The 22,594-nt window shown below is 43.7% G+C and overlaps 1 protein-coding gene across 3 annotated transcripts in view; it reads left to right on the top strand.

The window, feature by feature from the left end:
* ETFA (electron transfer flavoprotein subunit alpha) overlaps positions 1 to 22,594 on the top strand; it is a 93,446-nt gene that overhangs the window by 30,896 nt on the left and 39,956 nt on the right. For 2 of the 3 annotated variants that reach the window (XR_011381095.1, XM_002721596.5), the window contains exons 8-9: positions 518 to 586; positions 17,060 to 17,142. Coding sequence is in view for 1 of the 3 variants with exons in the window: in XM_002721596.5 (XP_002721642.1) it covers positions 518 to 586; positions 17,060 to 17,142 (152 nt within the window). In the remaining 2 variants the exon portion in view is untranslated. The remainder of the gene's footprint in view (positions 1 to 517; positions 587 to 17,059; positions 17,143 to 22,594) is intronic. The other variant, XR_001792266.3, reaches the window with a different exon arrangement.

Below are 22,594 nucleotides of genomic sequence, written 5' to 3'. Positions count from 1 at the left end.
AATTAAACATCAAAATAATTAAGCTTGAAAAGATATGTCTTGTTTTTTCCTTATACTTACACAGAATGGATATCCATATCCATGACAGGCCTGTTGCAAGTGCTGAGAAAACAAAAATGAAATGGCTGTGGATGAGTTTAAAGTGTCGTGAGACAGCTGCCACCCACAGACCTGACCTAGACACTGTTTACTGCATGTAGACTTTTGCTCAATACCACAGATACGGCAGTGACCTAGATAGATATAGATCCTGCAATCAAAAGGTTTTTGTTCTAGTGGGAAAAATTGTTATTAAAGGTCATACCACTGGTTAACTAGTTAATTAATTGTAGTAGTGTTGAATGCTTTGTAGGAGAAGTAGAGGAGTATCATAGGGGATGTTGAAAAAAATTTTACACAGGAGGTGGCATGCTTAGTTATGTAGCATGAAAATTCACTCAGGTGTACAGAAAGGTGAAAGTTTTGTAGAGGGAGTGTATTTACTGAACGTGTTTTGTGTCTTCCGTTTTAAAACGAGGTCGGGGTTTGAAGAGTGGAGAGAACTTCAAGTTGCTGTATGACCTGGCAGATGAACTGCATGCTGCAGGTAAAGTCACTTTTCTGAGAACGGAGATGCTTCCTTGTTGTCAGGATGCCCTTTCTTTATTTTTCATTTATGCGTGCGAGGTCTTCAAAAAGTGTATGGAAAGTACATATTATAAAAACACTGCGCATGGATTTCAGTTTTTATTTTGCACCAGAGTAAACCTATGTTTTAAATTCCATTATTCCACAAACTTTGAAGTACCCTGGTATGAGTCACTGAGGCTATAGAGTATGTTGATTTCTGTGGTCCTCGGTTTTCTCTATGAAACAGTTTCCATAGGCTCCAAGTAAATGGTCAAGCATTTAGGGAGGATAGGCTGTCCTAGTACTTTCCTTAATATTTATGTGGCACTTTTACGCTTGCTGAATCTTAGGATTTTTTTTTTTCTTTTAAAAAATAATGAACTATTACCAGTCAACTAGCATATTCAGATTCAGGGCTATGCTAGCTTTCTCTTTCTCGGTAGTCTAGTATACATTTTTCATACAGATAGAAGTATATTTAAAATTATTTTAAAGATGTAGTTAACCATTTATAGAAACATGGAAGCTGTTATTAAAAGTTACTCTGAGAATGGAGTGATTTGTGTGTGTGTGTTAGAAAAATCAAATATTTAGTTTGAATTATACAACTACATGTGACTATATCTTTTTACAAAAAGGTGCTCTTTCTCTCCTTTTAGGAGTTTTGTGAACTCATATAAGTTCTAGGGTTTTCCCATGCTTTTATGCTATGTAATATGTATACCGATAGAAATAGTAATTGTTTGACCTGAATAGATACATGTTTACTCTTTATAATCACATAGTGTTTCTTGATAATGTTTGTTTTATTCTTTCATTGGACAAATAGTTATCATGTGTCTGTCATATGGCAGACACTGTTTTAGGTGCTGAGAAGATAGCAGTCAACAAAATTAGCAAAAAATCCATGCCCTTGTAGAAAGTACGCTTCTATTGGGATGAGATAGATCCTGTATTTGTTTTCTTTGGCTGCTCTAATAAACCATCACAAGCTTGACAACTTAAAACATCAGAGGGGGGAACAGCGATGTGGTACAGTAGGTTAATCCCCCACCTGCGAAGGCAGCATCCAATATTAGTGCCGTTTTGAGTCCTGGCTGCTCCGCTTCTGATCCAGCTCCCTGCTAATGATCCTGGGAAGGCAGTAGAAGATGGCCCAAGTGCTTGGAGCCTGTCATCCACACGGGAGACCCCACTGGCTTCGTCCCTGTCTGTTGTGGGCATTTGGGGAGTGAACCAGATGGAAGATGGAAGATGGAAGATCTCTCTGTCTCTCTCTCTCTCTCTGTCTCTCTCTCTCGCTCTGTCTCTCTCTCTCGCTCGTTCACTCTTGCTCTCTCCTTTCTCTCCCTGCCCCCCGTAACTCTCACTTTCAAATAAATAAAGAAATCTTTTAGAAAAAAACCAGCAGAGAGTTAATTTCTGACAGTTCTGGAGGACAGAAGTGGGTTGAAGTCAAAATGCTGACCCTGGATGTTGCTTTCTCCAGGAGAGGTCATCTGCTGGTGTCCTCTCCCAGCTTGCTGACTGCCCCAGTCTTCCTGGGCTTGTGGCTGCATGCTTCAGTCTCTGTCTCTGTTGTCACTTCACCTTCTCTCTCTCTCTGTATCAAGTCTCCTTCTGCATCCCTCTGGGAAGGATGCATGGAATGGCATTCAGGGTCCACCTCGATAATTCAGGATAAGCTCCTTCTCCCAGGATCATCGTCTTACATCATGTCTGCTGCCACATAGTTACTGTGCACAGCTTTTGGGGTTATTAAGTGAATATACTTTGGAAGGGTTATTTTTTTTTTTACCATAGACACTAAACATAATAAATTAGTAGATGATATGAAGGTGCCTCACAAAGTTAGTGGACAATAGAATTAAGATAAGTTTATTTTGATATAAAAAGTTTGAAGTCATACATTATGAGAGGTCTTCAAAAAGTTCTTTTAAATATATATTATGGAAAAACTATGCATAGATTTCAAAATGTTTTTGCATAAAAATACTTATCTTTTATTTCTGTTTTCCATGAACTTTTTGAAGTGCCCTTGTGTGCTCTGGAGACTAAGGGAACAGGTAGAGGAAGACCAGAGGAGTGTAGACGGGGCAGACTGCCATGGTTGAGTAGGCCTGGACGAGTGGAGAGCTGAGGGGGAGTCTCAGAGGAGCCAGCGGAGTACTGAGAGTAGCAAGGAGACCAGTGGGGGAGCGGAAGGTGCAACAGGGGAAGCAGAAAGAAGGGGGGAGGTGGTGGGACCAGTTCACCCAGGGCCTCAGGGGCCTTGGCAAGGAGATTGCTTCTCCTGAATGGGATGGGGAACCACTGGAGGGTTTGGCCAGAAGAGTGCTGTACTCTAGCACTTTTTTTTTTTAAATGTGCAGGGGAACCTACTCTTTTTTTTTTTTTTTTTTTTAATATTTATTTTTTGAGAGGCAGAGTTACAGACAGAGGAAGAGGCAGAGAGGGAGGTCTTCCATCCTCTGGTTCACTCCCCAAAAGACTCCAAAGGCTGGAGCTGCACCGATCAGGAGCCAGGAGCCAGGAGCTTCTCTGGGTCTCCCGCATGGGTGCAGGGGCCCAAGCACTGGGCCATCTTCTGCTGCTTTCCCAGGCCACAGCAGAGAGCTGGTCGGAAGTAGAGCAGCCAGGACTTGAACCCATGCCCATATGGGATGCTGGCGCCACAGGCAGAGGCTTAATGAACTATACCACAGTGTCGGCCCCTGTAACACATTTTAAAAGGTTTTGAAAATAAAGTGTAGGGGAGTAAGTGCAGTAAAGGGAGATCACTTAGGAGTCTACTTCAACCATCCAGGGGAGAGATTTGGTAGTTTGTCCCAGGATTGTGCCAGTAGATGTGGGGAGAAATGGCCAGTTTGGCATGTATTCAAAGATATTCAAAAGAGCCATCAGGGTTTTCTCCCCCCCCCCCCCCAAGCTTTATTTTATTTATTTGAAGAGTTGAGTGACAGAAAAGGAGAGACACACAGGGAAACAATTCTATCTACTCACTCTGTCTATGGCTGCAATGGCCAGGGCTGGGCCAGGCCAAAGCCAGGAGCCTAAAACTCCATCCAGGTCTCCCAGTTGGGCTGCAGGGGGTCCAGGCACTTGGACCATCTTCTGCTGTTTTCCCAGGCATGTTAGCAGGGAGCTGGATCAGAAGTGGAGCACCCAGAGCTCAAACTGGGGCTCCAACGTGGGCTATTGCCATTATAGGTGGTGTCTTAACCTGATGTACCATGACACCCAAATCCTATCAGGATTTTCTGACAGATGGATTTGAATTGTGAGAAAAAAAAAATTCATCTTGGCATCTGAGCCAAGACGGAGAGGACCTCAAGTGGAAGAGTTTCCAGGGGAGGTCAGGAGCTGTTACGAGGGGTCTGGGGTTGCCCCACAGTGTGCTGTCAGTTAGGCAGGTGGTATAGGCATGCACAGTTAATTGGAGAAGTTGGGACTCGAGATATAAACGTGGGACTCAGTTGTACTTAGATGGAATTTGAAGCCACGGGACTGGATGGGATCACCAGTGGCAGTGAGTAAAGATGAAAGAGTTCCTGGGATTAAATCATAGACACTGTAAAATGAGAAGAGGAGAAGGAAGGCCAAAAAAGGAGTGGTGAGTCCGGCAGGGAAGCCTGAAAGAGACTGTGGTTTGGAACCTAAGTAAAGAGTTTCACTGAGAGAAAGAGGGATCAACTCTGCTGAGAGGTCGAGATGAGGACTGAAGAGTGACCCCTGTTTTCAGCCACCCGGAGGTCACTGGGGACTTTATGAGCAGCTTCTCTGGAGAGACGAGGAGAAGCCTGAGTGGTTTAGAGGAGTGGCCTGGGTCGCGGTTATCCGGCTGCGTTCACTTTATGAGAAGACACTGAGCAGCACGTTGTGTGTTGTCTTTTGTGTGCTGCTCCCCAAATGGCCGCAATGGCCAGAGCTGGGCTGATCCAAAGCCAGGTGCAGGGGCCCAAGCACTTGGGCCATCTTCCACTGCTTTCCCAGGCCATCGCAGAGAGCTGGATCAGAAATGGAGCAGCTGGGACTCAAACCGGCGCCCATATGGGATGCCGGCGCTGCAGGTGGAAGCTTAGCCTACTGTGCCACAGCACTGGCCCTGAGAGATAGGTATTGAGAGAGAGACTGACCTTCCATCCACTGGTTCATTCCCCAGATGCCCATAACAGCTGGGGCCAGGCTGAAGCCAGAAGCCTGGAACTCCATCCAGGTGTCTCACATGGATAGCAGGGATCCAAGCTCTTGGGCTATCATCTGCTGCCTTTCCCAGGCCCCTTGGCGGGAAGCTGGATCAGAAGCAGAATAGCTGGGACCCATCCAGCACTCTGATATGGGAAGCAGGTATCCCAATGGGCGGCTTAATCTGCTGTGCCACAGTACCCACCCCAGAGGGAACAGGGAAATGGAGTAGCTAGAGGGGGCGTGGGATCAGATAGTAATGTGTCTTGTGTGTCTCCGGATGGGAGTGCTCAGGTGCAGAGGGAGAACCCAGTCATTGGAGAGAAAGGGGAATTGCTAGAGCAGTGTCCTTTTAAAATATTTTATTTGAAAGGCACAGTTACAAGGGGAGAGAGACAGAGAGAGGGAGAGAGATAGAGAAGAGGGAGGGAGGGAGGGAGGGAGAGAGATCTTCATCTACTGGTTTGCTCTTCAAATGGCGGCAGGAACCAGGAACTCCATCCAGGTCTCCCACACGAGTGTAGAGGCCCAAACATTTGGGCCATCTTTCACTGCTTTCCCAGACTCAGTAGCAAGGAGTTGTATCAGAAGTGGAACAGCCAGGACTAGAACCTGCACCCATATGGGATGCCAGCATTGCAGGCAGTAGTTTAATGCCAGCCCCTGGAACAGTGTCCTTGAGTGGGCAGAGAGAAGGTGGACAGAGCTGCAAGGGGGAGGCAGGTGATGTAGGTGGAGCACATGATTGTTTCAGTTTTTCAGTGAATAGAAAGTGAAGCCAGCAGCTGAGAGCAAGGGTGTTCAAGAGGTTCAGGAAGTTTGATGCGAGAAAAAAAGGTAGAGATTATAGTTCTGGAAAGAGTCAGGTAATAAAAGGACCTGGGGAATTTAGTATGACTGCCAGAAAGCATCAAGGTCTGTTTACTTAAAGTCGAGCCCTGTTACCACGACTGAGTGCCGGAGTGTTTTTCTCCAGTCATGCTGAACTACACGAGCAGAGGTGGGGAGCAGTGGAGAGACTGCCTAATTGTTCCATTCCAAGTGAGGGTGATGATGTAGGGAGAGGCAAGGAAATTGAAGGCATAAGCAGAGGAGTGGCTAGAGTAATTGAGTATAGAATTGAAGGTGTGTAAAGGGAGAAGAGGACACGTAGGCAGAGGGGGACAGTGACTAGAATTTTAGGGCCCAGTGGGTTCAGAGCGTTGTTGGAGCTGGGAACAAAGGGAGGCAGCTGGAAAGAAGACATGAGACAGACAGTGGGAGTGGGGATTACCAAGGGACATTGGTAATGGAGAGGTCTGGGCCATAGCCGTGGATGTGGCCAAGGTGGGGTGGAGGACAAGATCATTGGAAGGGAGTTGTTCAAGGAACTGGGAAGCCAGGGTGCTGGAATATTTCCAAATTAAGAGGAGACTAGAATGTAGGACTTTAGGCTTTTGATCTGCCATATAAGAAGCCTGGAAATTGTCATTCTGTCTTAACAACAAATAGAAAACTGAAAAATCAACAACTCTTCCTAGATCCAGAAGAGACGTGAGGGCTCCTGGCAAACCACCGTCTCCAGGATGGGAGAGACTGAGAGTCACAGCTCAGCAGAGCAGGACCCCCAACGCAGCAGCCTCTACAGGAACCCAGATTCCTGGAGGGAAACCTGAACCAGGGTAGAGTTGTATAGCCTCAGTGCCAAACACTGCAGGTGAACCCTTTGGTGGGAGACCCCACACTTCTGTGAGGTTTACCTTCAGGAGCTCTAAGAAGTCCTTGCAGTGAAAACTGGAGGGAAATCCCCTGTTCCTCCCGTGGGTGGGGGCTGTTAATCCTCAGAGCATCCTGCTCTTCCTGGCAGTATCTGCCTCCAGGGGCATCTGCAGATGCTCCTTGACGTAGGGTAGGTCACATCCCAGCAAACCACTGTGACTGAAGATATCCTAGTCAGAAATGATCTGGGGGTGTTTGTTTAGCCTAGTGCAGGGGTAGGGAATGTCAGGCCTATGGGCTGTATAAGGCCCTGCCAAGGCAACCACAGGTGGGACTCAAAATTCAATAAATCTACATCAGACTAATTTTTAAGTTAATAATTTTGAATGGCCCATGAATGGTGTTATAAGTATCCAAATGGCACTTGGCAGAAAAAAGTTTCCCCACCCTGGTAAGATACTGATTAAGATGCCCACATCACATATCCGAGTTCCTGGGTTTGAGTCCTGACTCTGGTTCCTGACTCCAGCTTCCTGCTAATGTAGACTCTGGGGGAAACAGTGAAGACTAGTGATTGGGTTCTTGCCACCCACATGGGAGACCTGGATTGTATTCCCAGCTCCTTCTTTGGTCTGGTGCAACCCAGATCATTTAGGGAGTGAACCGGCAGGTGAGAACTCTGTCTCTGTCTCTCAAATAAAAATTAAAAATGGGTTTAATATACCTAATCTACTGATCATCATAGGTTAGCAACACAATACCCTGTAGAGAGCATGCTTTGTTGGTCCTCATGATTGCACAGTTAACTGGGAGCTGTGGCTGCTGCCGCTGCCCAGTGTTGCAAGAGAATGTACCATGACATATCACCAGCCTGAGAAGAGACCAACGTTCAGAACTTGGAGTATGGTTTCTACTGAATGTGTATAACTTTTGCACATCATAAAATTGAAAAATTGCAAGTTGAACCATCTTAATTCAGGATCTGTCTGTATTTAACCGGAGCCTTACCTGCTGAGTGTTATCAGAGCTGCCTGATGCGGGAGAAGGGTCTGTCCAATCCCAGCCCCCTGTATCCTTCTGCGTGTGAGAAGGGAAATACCCTTCTCCAGCCCATTCTGGCTGTCCTGTCCACGTATGGGGGAACGAGGAACTGAGGAGCATGGGAAAGGTTCCGAATCCAATCTCAGTGAAAGACCAACACCAAACCAGAGGACACAGGACACGTCCAGTCTTCCACACCTCACCGCCTTGTCACCACAGCTCAGCTACAGCGCTTCCTCTTATCCAGTGTGGCATGTCTGGTTATCAGGAAAATTTACAAGACGTCTTCTACAAGGTAGAAAGCATATCAAGCCTCAGAGCCAGCCGTGGTTGGAATTACCAGACTGGAAATTTATTTATTTATTTATTTATTTTTTTTTTTTTGTACCCAAGGAAAATTTTTATTTCTTTCATAAATTTAGAAATGGGTGTTTTCTAAATTTTTTTAAAAGAAAACTTATACCACTTCTATCTTATCTATGTATGGTATTTATATATTAGCAAACGTTCAGTTATAAAAACAGATATTTTCCTAAGGACTTTATTTTTTTTTTTTATCTTTTATTTAATGAATATAAATTTCCAAAGTACGACTCATGTGTTACAATGGCTTCCCCCCCCATACCGTCCCTCCCTCCCACAACCCCCCCCTTCCCACTCTCTCTCCCCCCCATTCACGTCAAGATTCATTTTCGATTATCTTAATATACAGAAGATCAGCCTAGCATACCTTAAGTAAGTATTTCAACAGTTTGCTCCCACACAGAAACATAAAGTGAAAAATAATAGATGATTTTTTTTAAATGATGATGAAATCAGATCAGACCTATTGTCATGTTTAATCCCAGTGAGAGTCAAGTTGGGAATTGATAATTTTTTTTTTTTTTTTTTTACAGAAGATCAGTTTAGTGTACATTAAGTAAAGATTTCAATCGTTTGCACCCCCATAGAAACACAAAGTGAAATATACTGTTTGGGTACTCGTTATAGCATTAAGCCTCAGTGTACAGCACGTTAAGGACAGAGATCCTACATGAGGAGTAAGTGCACAGTGACTCCTGCCGTTGACTTCACAAATTGACACTCCTGTTTATGGCATCAGTAATCTCCCTATGCACCAGTTATGAGTTTCCAAGGCTATGGAAGCCCCCTGAGTTCTCCGACTCTTATCTTGTTTAGACACGGTCATAGTCAAAGTGGAGGTTCTCTCCTCCCTTCAGAGAAAGGCACCTCCCTCTTTGAAGACCTGTTCTTTCCACTGGGATCTCACTCACAGAGATCTTTTTGCCAGAGTGTCTTGGCTTTCCATGCCTGAAATACTCCAGACTGGAAATTTAATTAATATGCTGAGGCTCTAATGAACAAAGTAGATAGTGTACAAGAACAGATGGGCAATCTAAGCAGAGAGAGAAATCCTAAGACTGAAAAAAAATCCTAGAGATAAAAAACATGGTGACAGAAGAATGCCTTTCGTGATTTATTTGTAGACTGTGTACAGTTGAGGAAAGACTCTGAGCTCAAGGGTATCTCAGTAGAAGCCTCCATAACTGGAAAGCAAGGGGAAAGCATGCGAAATATGTAACTGGAGTACAGCTACAAAAAGCACAACGTATGTGTAATGAGAAAAGCGGGAGGAGGAGAAAGAAAGGAACAGAAACAACATTTGAAGCTGTCACGGGTGAGAATCTCTCCAGATTAATGTTAGATCCCAAATACCAGACCCAAGAAGCTCAGAGAACGCCAAATAGGAAAAGTGCCAGAAAAAGCACACCTATGCATATGATTTTCAAAGTACAGAAAATCAAAGGTGAAAAGAAAATTATTGAAAGAAGCCAGAGGAAGAAACGCCTCACCTGTATAGGAGAGTTTGTGTGATAATGATATTTGACTTGTCTTCAGAAACCATGGAGGCACCAGGGAGTGGAGAAGATGTCTGAAGTGTTAGAAAAAATCCACCAACCTCGAACTCTTCACCCTGAGAAATTACTCTGTAAAAGTGAGAGTGGTGTCCAGTCCTGCAAAAGATGCTTAAGGATGTGTTGTACACAGAAACACAATCATCAATATGAAGTCACCTTGAATGTAAATGGCCTCAACTCTCCAGTTAAAACACACAGACTGGCTGAATGGATGAAAAAACAAAACCCATCTCTTTGCTGCCTACAAAAAACACATCTCACCAACAAAGATGCATGCAGAATGAAAGTGAAAGGATGGAAAAAGATATTCCATGCCAACAGAAACCAAAAAAAAAAAAAAAAAACAAAACAAAACAAAAAAAAAAACTGTTAGACAAAGAAGGGCACTATATAATGGTTAAGGGATCAATTCAACAGGAAGATGGAACTATTATAAATGTATATGCACCTAATTGCAGGGCACCTGGCCATTTAAAAGAAATGATAAGGGATTTAAAGGGAGAATTAGACCCAATACAGTAGTATTAGGGGAACTTCAGTACTCCATCTTCAGCAATGGACAGATCAACCAGACAGAAAATCCACAAGGAAACAGCAGATTTAATTGACACTGTAGACCAAATGGACCTAACAGATATCTGTAGAACTTTTCATCCTATGGTTGCAGAATACACATTCTTCCTAGCAGTGCATGGAACTTTCTCTAGGATTGACCACATACTAGGCCATAGAGCAAGTCTCAGCAAATTAAAAAAAATTGAAATCATGCTATGTGTTTTCTCAGACCAGACCAGAATGGAATAAAGCTGGAATCTCTGAAGCCTGTGCAAACACATGGAGACTGAACAACATGCTCCTGAATGAACAGGGGGTCATCAAAAAAATCAAACGAGAAATCAAAAACTTTCTGGAGACAAATGAAGATGACAGCAGAACATATCAAAACTTATGGGATACAGCAAAAGCAGTGTTAACAGGAAAGTTTATAGCAGTAGGTGTTAACATCAAGAAATTGGAAAGGCAACAAATAAATGAGCTATCAATGCATCTCATGGATCTAGAAAAACAACAGCAGACCAAACCCAAACTTAATAGGAGAAAAGAAATAATTAAAATTATAGAAGAAATCAGCAAAATTGAATTAAAAAACATTATAGAAGATCAGCAAAACGAAGAGCTGGGGTTTTGAAAAAATAAACAAAATTGACACACCTTTGGCCCAACTAACCAAAAAAGGAGAGAGAAGACCCAAATCAATAAAATTAGAGCTGAAAAAGGAAATGTAACAACAAACACCACAAAAATAAAAAGAATCATCAGAAATTACTACAAAGAGTTGTATGCAAACAAACTGGGAAATCTAAAAGAAATGGATAGATTCCTGGACACACTCAGCCTACCTAAATTGAGCCATTAAGACATGGAAAACCTAAACAGACTTATAACCAAGACAGAAATTGAATCAGTAATAAATGCCCTCCCAACAAAGAAAAGCCCAGGACCGGATGGCTTCACTGCTGAATCCTACCAGACATTTAAAGAACTAACTCCAGTTCTTCTTATGTTATTCAAAACAACTGAAAGAGAGGGAATCCTCCCAAATTCTTTTTACAAAGCCAGCATCACCTTAATTCCTAAACCCGAAAAAGATGCAACAAAGAAAGAGAATTATAGACCAATTTCCCTGATGAACATAGATGCAAAAATCCTCAATAAAATTCTGGCCAATAGAATGCAACAACACATCAGAAAGATCATCCACCCAGACCAGGTGGGATTTATCCTTGGTATGCAGGGATGGTTCAACAATCACAAATCAATCAATGTGATATACCACATCAATAAACTGCTGAACAAAAACCATATGATTATCTCAATAGATGCAAAGAAAGCATTTGATAAAAATACAACACCCTTTCATGATGAAAACGCTAAGCAAATTGGGTATAGAAGGAACATTCCTCAACATAATCAAGGCAATTTATGACAAACTCATGGCCAGCATCATATTGAATGGGTAAAAGTTGGAAGCATTTCCACTGAGATCTGGCACGAGACAGGGATGCCCACTCTCACCATTGCTATTCAGTGTATTCCTGGAAGTTTTAGCCAGTGCCATTAGGCAAGAAAAAAATCAAAGGGATACAAATTGGGAAAGAAGAAGTCCAACTATCCCTTTTTGCGGATGATATGATTCTTTATATAAGGGATCCAAAAAACTCCACAAGGAGAGTATCAGAACTCATGGAAGAGTTTGGTAAAGTAGCAGGATGTAAAGTAAATGCACAAAAATCAACAGCCTTTGTATACACAGACAATGCAATGGCTGAGAAAGAACTTCTAAGATCCATCCCATTCATAATAGCTATAAAAAATAATTAAATACCATGGAATAAACTTAACCAAGGTTGTCAAAGATCTCTACAATGAGAATCGCAAAACATTAAAGAAAGAAATAGAAGAAGATACAAAAAAAATGGAAAAATCTTCCATGTTCATGGATTGGAACAATCAATATCATAAAAATGTCCATTCTTCCAAAAGCAATTTACAAATTCAGTGCGACACCAATCAAAATACCAAAGACATTCTTCTCAGATCTAGAAAAAATGATGCTGAAATTAACATGGAGGCACAGGAGACCTCAAATAGCTAAAGCAATCTATACAACAAAAACAAACCCGGAGGCATCACAATACCAGATCTCAAGACTGGGCAGTTATAATCAAAACAGCCTGGTTCTGGTACAAAAACAGATGGATAGACCAATGGAACAGGATAGAAACACCAGAAATCAATCCAAACATCTGCAACCAACTTAATATTTGATCAAGGAGCTAAACCCAATTGCTGAAGCAATGACAATCTATTCAACAAATGGTGGGGCTAGTGCTGTGGTGTAGTGGGTAAAGCCGCCGCCTGCAGTGCTGGCATCCCACATGGGCACAGGTTCAAGTCCTGGCTGCTCCACTTCCGATCCAGCTCTCTGCTATGGCCTGGGAAAGCAATGGAAGATGTCCCGAGTCCTTGGGCCCCTGCATCTGTGTGGGAGACTCAGAAGAGGCTGCTGGCTCCTGGCTTAGGATCTGCACAGCTCCTGCCATTGTGGCCAATTGGAGAGTGAACCAGCAGATGAAAGACCTCTCTCTCTGCCTCTTTTCTCAGTGTAACTGTGAATTTCAAATAAATAAATAAGTCTTTTTTTAAAAAAAAAAAAAGAAAAACTGGTGCTGGGGAAATTGGATTTCCACATGCAGAAGTATGAAGCAAGACCCCCTACCTCACACCTTACAGAAAAATCCATGCAACATGGATTAAAGATCAAAATCTATGACCTAACACCTTGAAATTATTGGAGAACGTTGGAGAAACCCTGCAAGATACTGGCACAGGCAAAGACTTCTTGGAAAAGACCCCAGAGGCACAGGTAGCCAAATCCATAATTAACAACTGGGATTACATCAAATTGAGAAGTTTCTGTATGGCGAAAGAAGCAGTCAGGAAAGTGAAGAGGCAACTGACAGAATGGGAGAAACTATTTGCAAACTATTCAACTGATAACGGATTAATAGCCAGAATCTACAAAGAGATTAAGAAACTCCACAACAACAACAAAAAAATCTACTTAAGAGGTGGACCTAGGACTTAAACAGACATTTTTCAAAAGAGGAAATCCAAATGGCCAACAGACACATGAAAAAATGTTCAGGGTCACTAGCCCTCAGGGAAATGCAAATCAAAACCACATTGAGGGGCCGGCACCATGGCTCACTAGGCTAATCCTCCGCCTTGCAGCGCCGGCACACTGGGTTCTAGTCCCGGTCGGGGCGCTGGATTCTGTCCCGGTTGCCCCTCTTCCAGGCCAGTTCTCTGCTGTGGCCCGGGAGGGCAGTGGAGGATGGCCCAAGTACTTGGGCCCTGCACCCTATGGGAGACCAGGATAAGTACCTGGCTCTGCCATCAGATCAGCGCAGTGCGCCAGCTGTAGCGTGCCAGCCGCGGCGGCCATTGGAGGATGAACCAATGGCAAAGGAAGACCTTTCTGTCTCAATCTCTCTCACTGTCCACTCTGCCTGTCAAAAAAAAAAAAAAAAAAAAAAAAGAAAGAAAAAAAAAACCCACATTGAGGTTTCACCTCACCCTGTTAGAATGGCTTTGATACAGAAATCAAAAAACAACAAATGCTGTTGAGGATGTGCGAAAAAAGGTACACTAATGCACTATTGGTGGGAATGTAAACTGGTAAAGCCACTATGGAAATCAGTTTGGAGATACCTCAGAAATCTGAATATAACCCTACCATATGACCTAGGCATCCCACTCCTTGGAATTTACCCAAGGGAAATTAAATCGGCAAATAAAGGAGCTATCTTCACCTCAATGTTTATTGCAATAGCTAAGAAATGGACTCAACCTAAATAATGCCTGTCAACTGAAGATTGGATAAACAAATTATAGGATATGTACTCTATGGAATACTACATAGTGATAAAAAATGAAATCCAGTCATTTGCAGCAAAATGGAGGAATCTGGAAAGCATCATATGAGTGAAGTAAGCTAGTCCCAAAGGGACAAATATCGTATGTTCTCCCTGATCTGTGACGACTAACTGAGCACCTAAAAGGAAACCTGTAGAAGAGAAACTGACACTATGAGAAGCAATGACTTGATCAGCCCTTGTCCTGACTGTCGAGGAACAGCTTACTATTTTATTCTTTTTAGTATTTTCTTTTTCTACTTAATGCCATTGATTGAACTCTTTAGTTAATACAGAATTATTCTTAGGTGTTTAAGTCCAACTGAAAATTGATCTCTGTAAGAAATAAGAGAATAAGAGAGGGAGGAGATATACAATTGGGCCCATGTTCCCACGGACTTACCCCTAAGGGTAAAGCTAAAAACTTGCTATGGGACTCTAAATCCCATTAAGTTGGCAGGTACTAATGCCGTCGTACTAGTTCAAGGGATCAGTTTAAGTGCATAACTGATCATAAAGATAGGAATAAGTGTCAAAGGGATCACATAATTAAGGCTAAGTGTCTGCTAATAGCAATAGATAGAATGATCCAACATGGGAAGCAGGCCACACAGCAGACTCATAGAATGACAAACGCCCTAAACAGCACTCTGGCCTCAAAATCAACCCTTAAGGCATTCAGATCTAGCTAAAAAGCCCATGAGAGCGTGTCAGGCATGGAGAGCCAAGACACTGTGGCAAAAAATGGCCTACGTGAAAGATCTCTGTGAGTGAGATCTCGGTGGAAAGAAGGGGCCATCAAAGGAGGAGGTACCTTTCTCTGAAGGGAGGAGAGACCTTCCACTTGGACTATGACCTTGTCTAAATAAGGTCGGAGTTTATGGACTCAAGAGGCTTCCATAGCCTGGCAACTCAGGACAAGAGCCTCGGGTGATTATGGACATCATAAATAAGAGTGTCAGTTGTTAAATCAACAACAGGAGTCACTGTGCGCTTGCTCCCCATGGAGGACCTCTGTCCTTAATGAGTTGTACTATGCGAATTAACGGTAAAACTTGTCTTCAAACAGTACTTTATACTTTGTGTTTCCGTGTGGGTGCAAACTGTTGAAATCTTTACTTAGTATAGAGTTGATCTTCTGTATTTAAAGATAATTAAAAATGAATCTTAATGAAGGATGAGGATAGGAGAGGAAGTAGGAGGTAAGACAGGAGTTGGGGTGGGAGGGCGGGTGTGGGGGAAAAAACCGCTGTATTCCAAAAGCTGTACCCATGAAATTTGTATTTATTAAATAAAAGCTTTCTAAAAAAAAGGGGGTGAAATAAAGACTTTCTTAAACAAAAATTGAAGGAATTTGTTAAGTTTTTTCAAAGAAATTGCAAGGGAAGGAAATGGTGTATATAAAGCAGGAAAAAGAGAAATGAAGGAGTTGTAAAACTTTAATTTTTCCTTTTATTTGACTAATATATAACAATCTGCTCAAAATGTTAACAGCCACTCTGTATTCAGTTAGCATATATTCATATGTGTCCTTGTGCTTATGTATCAGTTAAATGAACGACAGCAAAGGTGACAAGGAAGAGGAGGTGGGAAGTGGGATTATTTGGTTATTATGTGGTATTTGTCCCCCCTGTGAAGTGATACTCTGCTACTGGAAAGCAGAAGTGGATTACTTGTAAATGCATACTGCAAATTCTTGGACAGCCACTAAAAAATGTACAGCTGTTATGTGGTGCAGCGAGTTAATGGCCTGGCCTGACGTGCCGGCATCCCATATGGGTGCTGGATTTAGTCCTGGCTGCTCCTCTTCTGATGCAGCTCTCTGCTATGGCCTGGGAAAGCAGTGGAAGATGGCCCAAGTGCTTGGGTCCCTGCGCCCACGTGGGAGACCCGGAAGAAGCACCTGGCTCTTGCTTCGGTTTGGCGCAACTCCAGCTGTTGCGGCCATCTGGGGAGTGAACTAGCGGGTGGAAGACCTCTCTCTCTGTCTTTACCTCTCTCTTTGGCTCTTTCAAATAAATAAAATAAATATTTTTTAAAAAAGAAAAAATGTAATCATAAAATGCTCAATTAAAACCAGAAAAAAACAGAAAGAGTGAAAAATGGAAAACAATAACAAATGTGACAAATACTTTTTTTAAAAAATTATTTATCTGAAATTCAGAGTTACACAGAGAGAGAAGGAGAGGCAGAGAGAGAGAGAGAGAGAGACAGAGATCTTTCATCCGCTGGTTCATTCCCCAGATGTCCGCAACGGCCTGAGCTGTGCCGTTCCGAAGCCAGGAGCCAGGAGCTTCTTTTAGGACTCACACGTGGGTGCAGGGACCCAAGGAATTGGGCCATCTTCCACTGGTTTCCCAGGCCATAGCAGAGAGCTAGATCAGAAGTGGGGCAGCCGGAACTTGAACTGGCTCCCATCTGGGACACCAGCCCTGCAGGTGAATGTTTAACCTACTACAGCACAGCGCCGCCACGACTGTGGGGCTTCTTGGGACTGACGTGAAGAAAGGGCAGGATGCACTTAGCCAACTGGAGCGAGTCGTCCTGTCTGTGGCCGCTTCTTGCCCTCTCTGGCTGGTGGTGAAGAGGCCAGAGGCTCATTGCTGGCTCCTGCTGGGGAAGGGACTATTTTAACTCCAAGGTTAGGGTTCTTGTGGAAGGCAAATAGAAAATAAAATTTTTGTTTATTTATTTGACAGCAAATATCGGTTAAACCTTTATCTTGTGTCATATGTAGTTAGTCCCAAAAAGTGATGAAATTCCAGCACGTTTCTTCAGAAGTTGTGGGTTACTGTGTAAAGAGCATCACGTAATAACATCCTAAACAGATTGTCGTGGAAACTTATGAGTGCCTTTTTTGGTAAAGCAAGCAGAGGAGTTAAGCCACATTTTAAACCTGAAATTCATGGGTAAAATAGCATTTTGTGAAGATTTGTGTATGAAATGCACCAGTACTTAGAATTCTCAATTAGTGGTGGGGAATTAAAAAAAAAAAAAAAAAAAACTGTAAAGTTCTGTATAAATCTCCAGCTGTCCTGTGTCAGTGGCTTTGTTTACAGTTCTCAGTGAATGTCCCAACTGGCTGGATCACAGAGCTTGAGAAAAATGACAACTGTTTTTCCCTCTTAGTTGGTGCTTCCCGCGCTGCTGTTGATGCTGGCTATGTTCCCAATGACATGCAAGTCGGACAGACAGGAAAAATAGTAGCACCAGTAAGTACCGCAGTAAAACGTGCCGTGGAAAACTGGGGATAAGCACCGTATGTATTTGTTGAACAGTAATCTCCATGATTTATGTCTTCTTCAGTGTTCCCAAGTGGTTAGTCCTCTCCACGGTGAGTGTGTGCTTCTCGCAGGGCCGAGGACGTCTCGGTCTCAGTGAAATGCCCAGCTGCTCTTCACTGCAGGCTCATTTATTTAAAGCAGTGGAACGCTTCGTCGAATGAAGTCATGTCACAGCCTCAAATACAAAACTCATAAAATGGCATTTCATTAAGTTGAACTTAGAAATTCACATTGATAACGTCTGCCACAAAACCTTTAGGGCAGGAATGGGGAATGTCCAGCCCGCAGGCCGTGTCAAGCCCATGAAATCCTTTGGTCTGGGCCTGCCAAGGCAACCGCAGGCGAGACTCAAAATTCAGTGACTCTATAGCAGGCTAATTTTTAAGTTGGTAACGCTGTATGGTCCACAAATGATGTTATAAGGAACCAGATGGCAGGGCTGGCATTGTGGTGGAGTGGGAAAAGCTGCTGCCTGCAGTGCCAGCATCCCATGTGGGCAATGGTTCGAGTCCTAGCTGCTCCACTTCTGATCCACTCCCTGCTGATGGCCTGGAGAGCCGCAGAAGATGGTCCAAGTGCTTGGGCCCCTGCACCCACGTGGGAGACTCAGAGGAAGCTCCTGGCTCCTGGCTCCTGATCAGCCCAGCTCCAGCCATTGCAGCCATTTAGGGAGTGACCCAGTGAATGGAAGATATCTCTGTCTTTCTGCCTACGCCTCTCTTTAACTCTGCCTTTCAAATAAATAAATAAATCTTTTTTAAAAAATTAAATATCCAGATGGCCCTTGGTAGAAAGAAAGTTCCCCTCCCCTACTTTGGAGTATAAAATCCATCTGTGAGAACAATGAGCCTATGTTAATGACTTTGGGAGTGTGAATGACAATTTTTGTTTTAAATATTCTGAATTCCTGCTTTATTGCTGTATTTTGTCTAGCTGTATGAATTTCAGAAAATTCTGATCCGTATTAGGTAAGTGATACTAAGACATTCTTCAGTTAAACCTGTGAGAATTCTAAAAGAAAGAGCAGGAAATTTGTTTCAAAGTTGGATCACTAGTACTGCCCACATTTCTTAGGTGAGTAGAGTTCTCAGCCAGTTTAAACGTATGGGATGAGGAAAATCTATTTTTTTCCAATTGTGTTTCAAAACAAAATGTGTTCTTTATGTCAAAACAAGATATTAATTCATATTTGTTAAAAAACTGATTCCTCAGTGCCCTGGTCCATGAGATTTTCACTCGAAACTTCAAATAAATCAAAGTTTTTTTTTTTTTTTAAAGATTTATTTATTTATTTGAAAGGCAGAGAGAAAAGGAGAGAGAGAGAGAGAGAGAGAGAGAGAGAGAGAGATATCAATCTTCCATCTGCTGGTGCATTCCCCAGATAGCTGCAGTAGCTAGGTCTGGGCCAGGCTGAAGTCAGGAGCCTGGAACTCCATCCGGGTGTCCCATGTAGATGGCAGGGGCCTGAGTACTTGGACCATCTTCTGCTGCTTTTCCAAGCACATTGTCAGGAAGCTGGATCAGAAGTGGAGCAGCTAGGGTTTGAACCAGCCTTCACATGGGACGCTGGCATTGCACGCAGCTTAACCCACTGTGCCACATTGCCAGCCCCTCACACATTTTAATAGTCTTTTGAAGCATCTGTTCAAATCGTATGCCTATTAATTAAAATTGGGATATTATTTCTGTATTGTCTGTATATAGCCCGCATACAAATTCTTTGTCAGATAGATGCTGTGAATGTGTTTTTTCCCATCCTAGGACTTCCCTACTCTTTTTTTTTTTTTTTTTTTTTTTGATGAGCAGACTTTCAGGTTTTTTTTTTTTTTTTTTTTTAATTTTTTAAAAAAGATTTTTAGCCGGCGCCGTGGCTCAATAGGCTAATCCTCCACCTTGCGGCGCCGGCACACCGGGTTCTAGTCCCGGTTGGGGCGCCGGATTCTGTCCCGGTTGCCCCTCTTCCAGGCCAGCTCTCTGCTATGGCCAGGGAGTGCAGTGGAGGATGGCCCAGGTGCTTGGGCCCTGCACCCCATGGGAGACCAGGAAAAGCACCTGGCTCCTGGCTCCTGCCATCGGATCAGCGCGGTGCGCCGGCTGCAGCGGCGGCCATTGGAGGGTGAACCAACGGCAAAGGAAGACCTTTCTCTCTGTCTCTCTCACTGTCCACTCTGCCTGTCAAAAAAAAAAAAAAAAAAAAAAGATTTTTAATTACTTGAGAGGTAGAGTTAAAGACAGAGAGAGGGAGAAACACAGAGGTCTTCCATCTGCTGATTTACTTCCCAAATGGCCACAAGGGCCAGACCTGAGCCAATCTGAAGCCAGGAGCCAGGATCTTCCTCTGTGTCTCCCACACAGGTATAGGGGCCCAAGGACACAGGCCATCTTACATTGCTTTCCCTGGCTGTAGCAGAGAGCTGGGTTGGAAGAGGAGTAGCCGGGACACAAACCAGCACTTATATAGGATGTCTTCGCCACAGGCGGAGGCTTAGCCCGCTATGCCACAGCGTCGGCCCACAGACTTTTAGTTTTGATAAAGTCCAATATATCAGTCTTTTTTCTTAAAGCTAATATTTTTGTATTATTCAGATTATTATTTTTTTCAAAGATTTATTTATTTGAAAGAGTCAGGGAGAAAAGAGAGAGTCTTCCATCCTCTGGTTCACTGTCACAGTGGCCACAATGGCCAATGCTGGGCCAGGCCAAAGCCAGGAGCCAGGAGCTTCATCCGGGTCTCCTACGTGGGTGTAGGGGCCAAGGACTTGGGTCATCTTCTGCTGCTCTCCAGGCCGTCAGCAGGGAGCTGGATCAGAAGCAGAGCAGCCAGGCCTCAAGTGCCCATACGGGATGCAGGCATTGCAGGCAGTAGCTTAACTAGTATATTACAATGCCGGCCCCAGGTTATTATTATTATTTTAAGATTTATTTATTTTCATTTGAAGGCAGAGTTACAAAGAAAGAAAGGGAACAGAGAGAGAGAGGTCTTCCATCGCCTGGGTCATTCCCCAAAGGGCCACAGTGGCCAAGGCTGAGCCAGGCCAAAGCCAGGAACCTGGAACTCCACCTGGGACTCCCACATGGGTGGCAGGGCCCCAGCACTTGGTCTGCTTTTGCTGCTTTCTCAGGCATTAGCAGGAACCTGGATTGGAAATGGAGTAGCTGGGACTTGCATTGGTGCTCATGAGATGCCAGTGTCACAGGTGGTGGCTTAACCCACTGTGCCACAATGCTGACCCTTATTCAGATTATTTGAAGTCAATAAGAAGATCTCAAAATAGACACTGAAGTTATTCATAAATTGAGCTGCTTGTTTCTCCGACCTCATTGGTCAGGCTGCGGGAGTAGATTTATTGAGTGGATGGGCTTCAGTCTTCAGTGGCTCATAATTACACATTGTCATGTATTTGTGTGTGTGTGTGTAAAAATCTTGCATTTTCGATTTTACATGGGTAGAATCGTTGCATCTTGAGGCCTGAATTCACAAAAGATAAGCAGACATTCAGCTTTCCTAATCAGAAATACTTCTTTGAGAAATGTACAGATACTCCACCGAGGTGGCAGACAGACTTCTCTTTAATTTGATGGAAGGCGAGCACTCGTGGTTATTAAGCAGAAGAGAAGGGTGGCAGAGAGGGACTGGTGGTTACCTTTCCAGCTTTGTGAAATGAGTGTACAATTGGCTTTCTGCAGCATTACAGTTTTAGATATAGAATTCTTGAAATTTCTTTTACTAGGAAACTTGTAAACAGGGCCCTCACCTGCTGGTTCATTCCCTAGATGCCTGCAGTGGGTGGGGCTGGGCTAGTGCTGAAACGGGGAGTTGGGAACTCAGTCCAGGTCTCCCACGTGGTAGCAGGGACGCCCCAGGATCTTCACTAGAGGCTGGAGCTGGAAATAGAACCCAAGGCACTGTGATGTCAGATGCAGATGTTTTAACCGGCAGCTTAGTGGCCAGGCCAAATGCTCACTTCAGTATTTGTGCTTAAAAAAAATAAAATAAAGAAGTTGGGGCCGATGCCGTGGTGCAGTAGGTTAATCCTCCGCCTGCGGCGCCGGCATCCCATATGGGCGCTGGTTCTAGTCCCGGTTGCTCCACTTCCAGTCCAGCTCTCTGCTATGGCCTTGGAGAGCAGTGGTAGATGGCCCAAGTCCTTGGACCCCTGCACCCACGTAGGAGACTGGGAAGAAGCTCCTGGCTCCTGGCTTCGGATCGGCACAGCTCCGGCCATTGTGTCATTTGGGGAGTGAACCAACTGAAGGAAAACATTTCTGTCTCTCCCTCTCACTGTCTGTAACTCTACCTCTTAAATAAAATGAATAAAATCTTAAAAAAAAAAGTTTTAGCAGACATAAAAATTGAACATAATTTTGGGTACTATGTGATGTTTCGATACATGTTTATGTTATGTATTACCCACGCAAGGTAAATAAATTATCTTCTTAAATGTTTAACATTTCTTTATGATGAAAATATCTAAAATCTTATCTCCTAGGGTATTTTTTTTTCTGGGGGGAGGGGTAGAGAAACATACAGTACATTCTACTGTGTAGTAGCACCTCAGAGTTTCTTAATCCTGTCTCCTTATAACTTAGTCTCCTTATAACTTATAACCAGCCTTTCCCCAGCTCGCTTTCAGACCTGTTCGCTTTGTAGTCTCTGGTAACTACTCGTGGTGGTGGGGGGAGAGGGAGGGAGGGAGATAGCGAGGGAGGGAGGGAGGGAGTGCAGCTGGGCCAGGCTAAGTACTTGAGCCATCATTTGCTTCCTTCTCTGGCACATTAGTGGGAGGCTGGGTGAGAAGTGGAGCAGCTGGATTCAAAACAGGCACTCTGCTATGGGAGAGGGCATTCCAAGCCCTGGCTGAACCCACAGTGCAGCAGCCAGCCCTACTCTTACACTTAACTTCTGTGACAGCTCCTCATTTTCTACACCACATTGAGTGTGATCGTGCGATACTTGTCTTTCTGCACTTGGCCTAATCCACTTAACCTAATGCCCTTCAGTTCATCCATGTTGCGCACGTGAGATTTTATCCTCTGTTATAGTTGGTGGTATTCCATGGTGTATATGTACTACATTCTCTTTAGCCATTCATCACCAGTCTTTGCTTTTCGGCTGGAACGTGTAGCTTATGAATGTTTCTCTGATTTCTTCTGTCACCCTGTACCCAGGGGTGGGAGTGTCCAGCTCAAGGGCTGTTACAAGGCCTGCAGAATCATTTGGTCTGGCCCTGCCAAGGCGACTTCCGGCGAGACTCGGAATTCAATAAATCTATAGCAGGCTAATTTCTCAGTTGGTAGTTTTGTACAGCCCACAAACGATGCTATAAATATCCACATGGCCCTTCGTGGAAAAAAGGTTCCGCACCTTTGCAAGCAGTTG

This window comes from Oryctolagus cuniculus, chromosome 12 (assembly GCF_964237555.1).
Source record: "Oryctolagus cuniculus chromosome 12, mOryCun1.1, whole genome shotgun sequence".
NCBI classification, from domain to species: domain Eukaryota; kingdom Metazoa; phylum Chordata; class Mammalia; order Lagomorpha; family Leporidae; genus Oryctolagus; species Oryctolagus cuniculus.
This window is presented reverse-complemented; position numbering and strand designations above follow the sequence as displayed.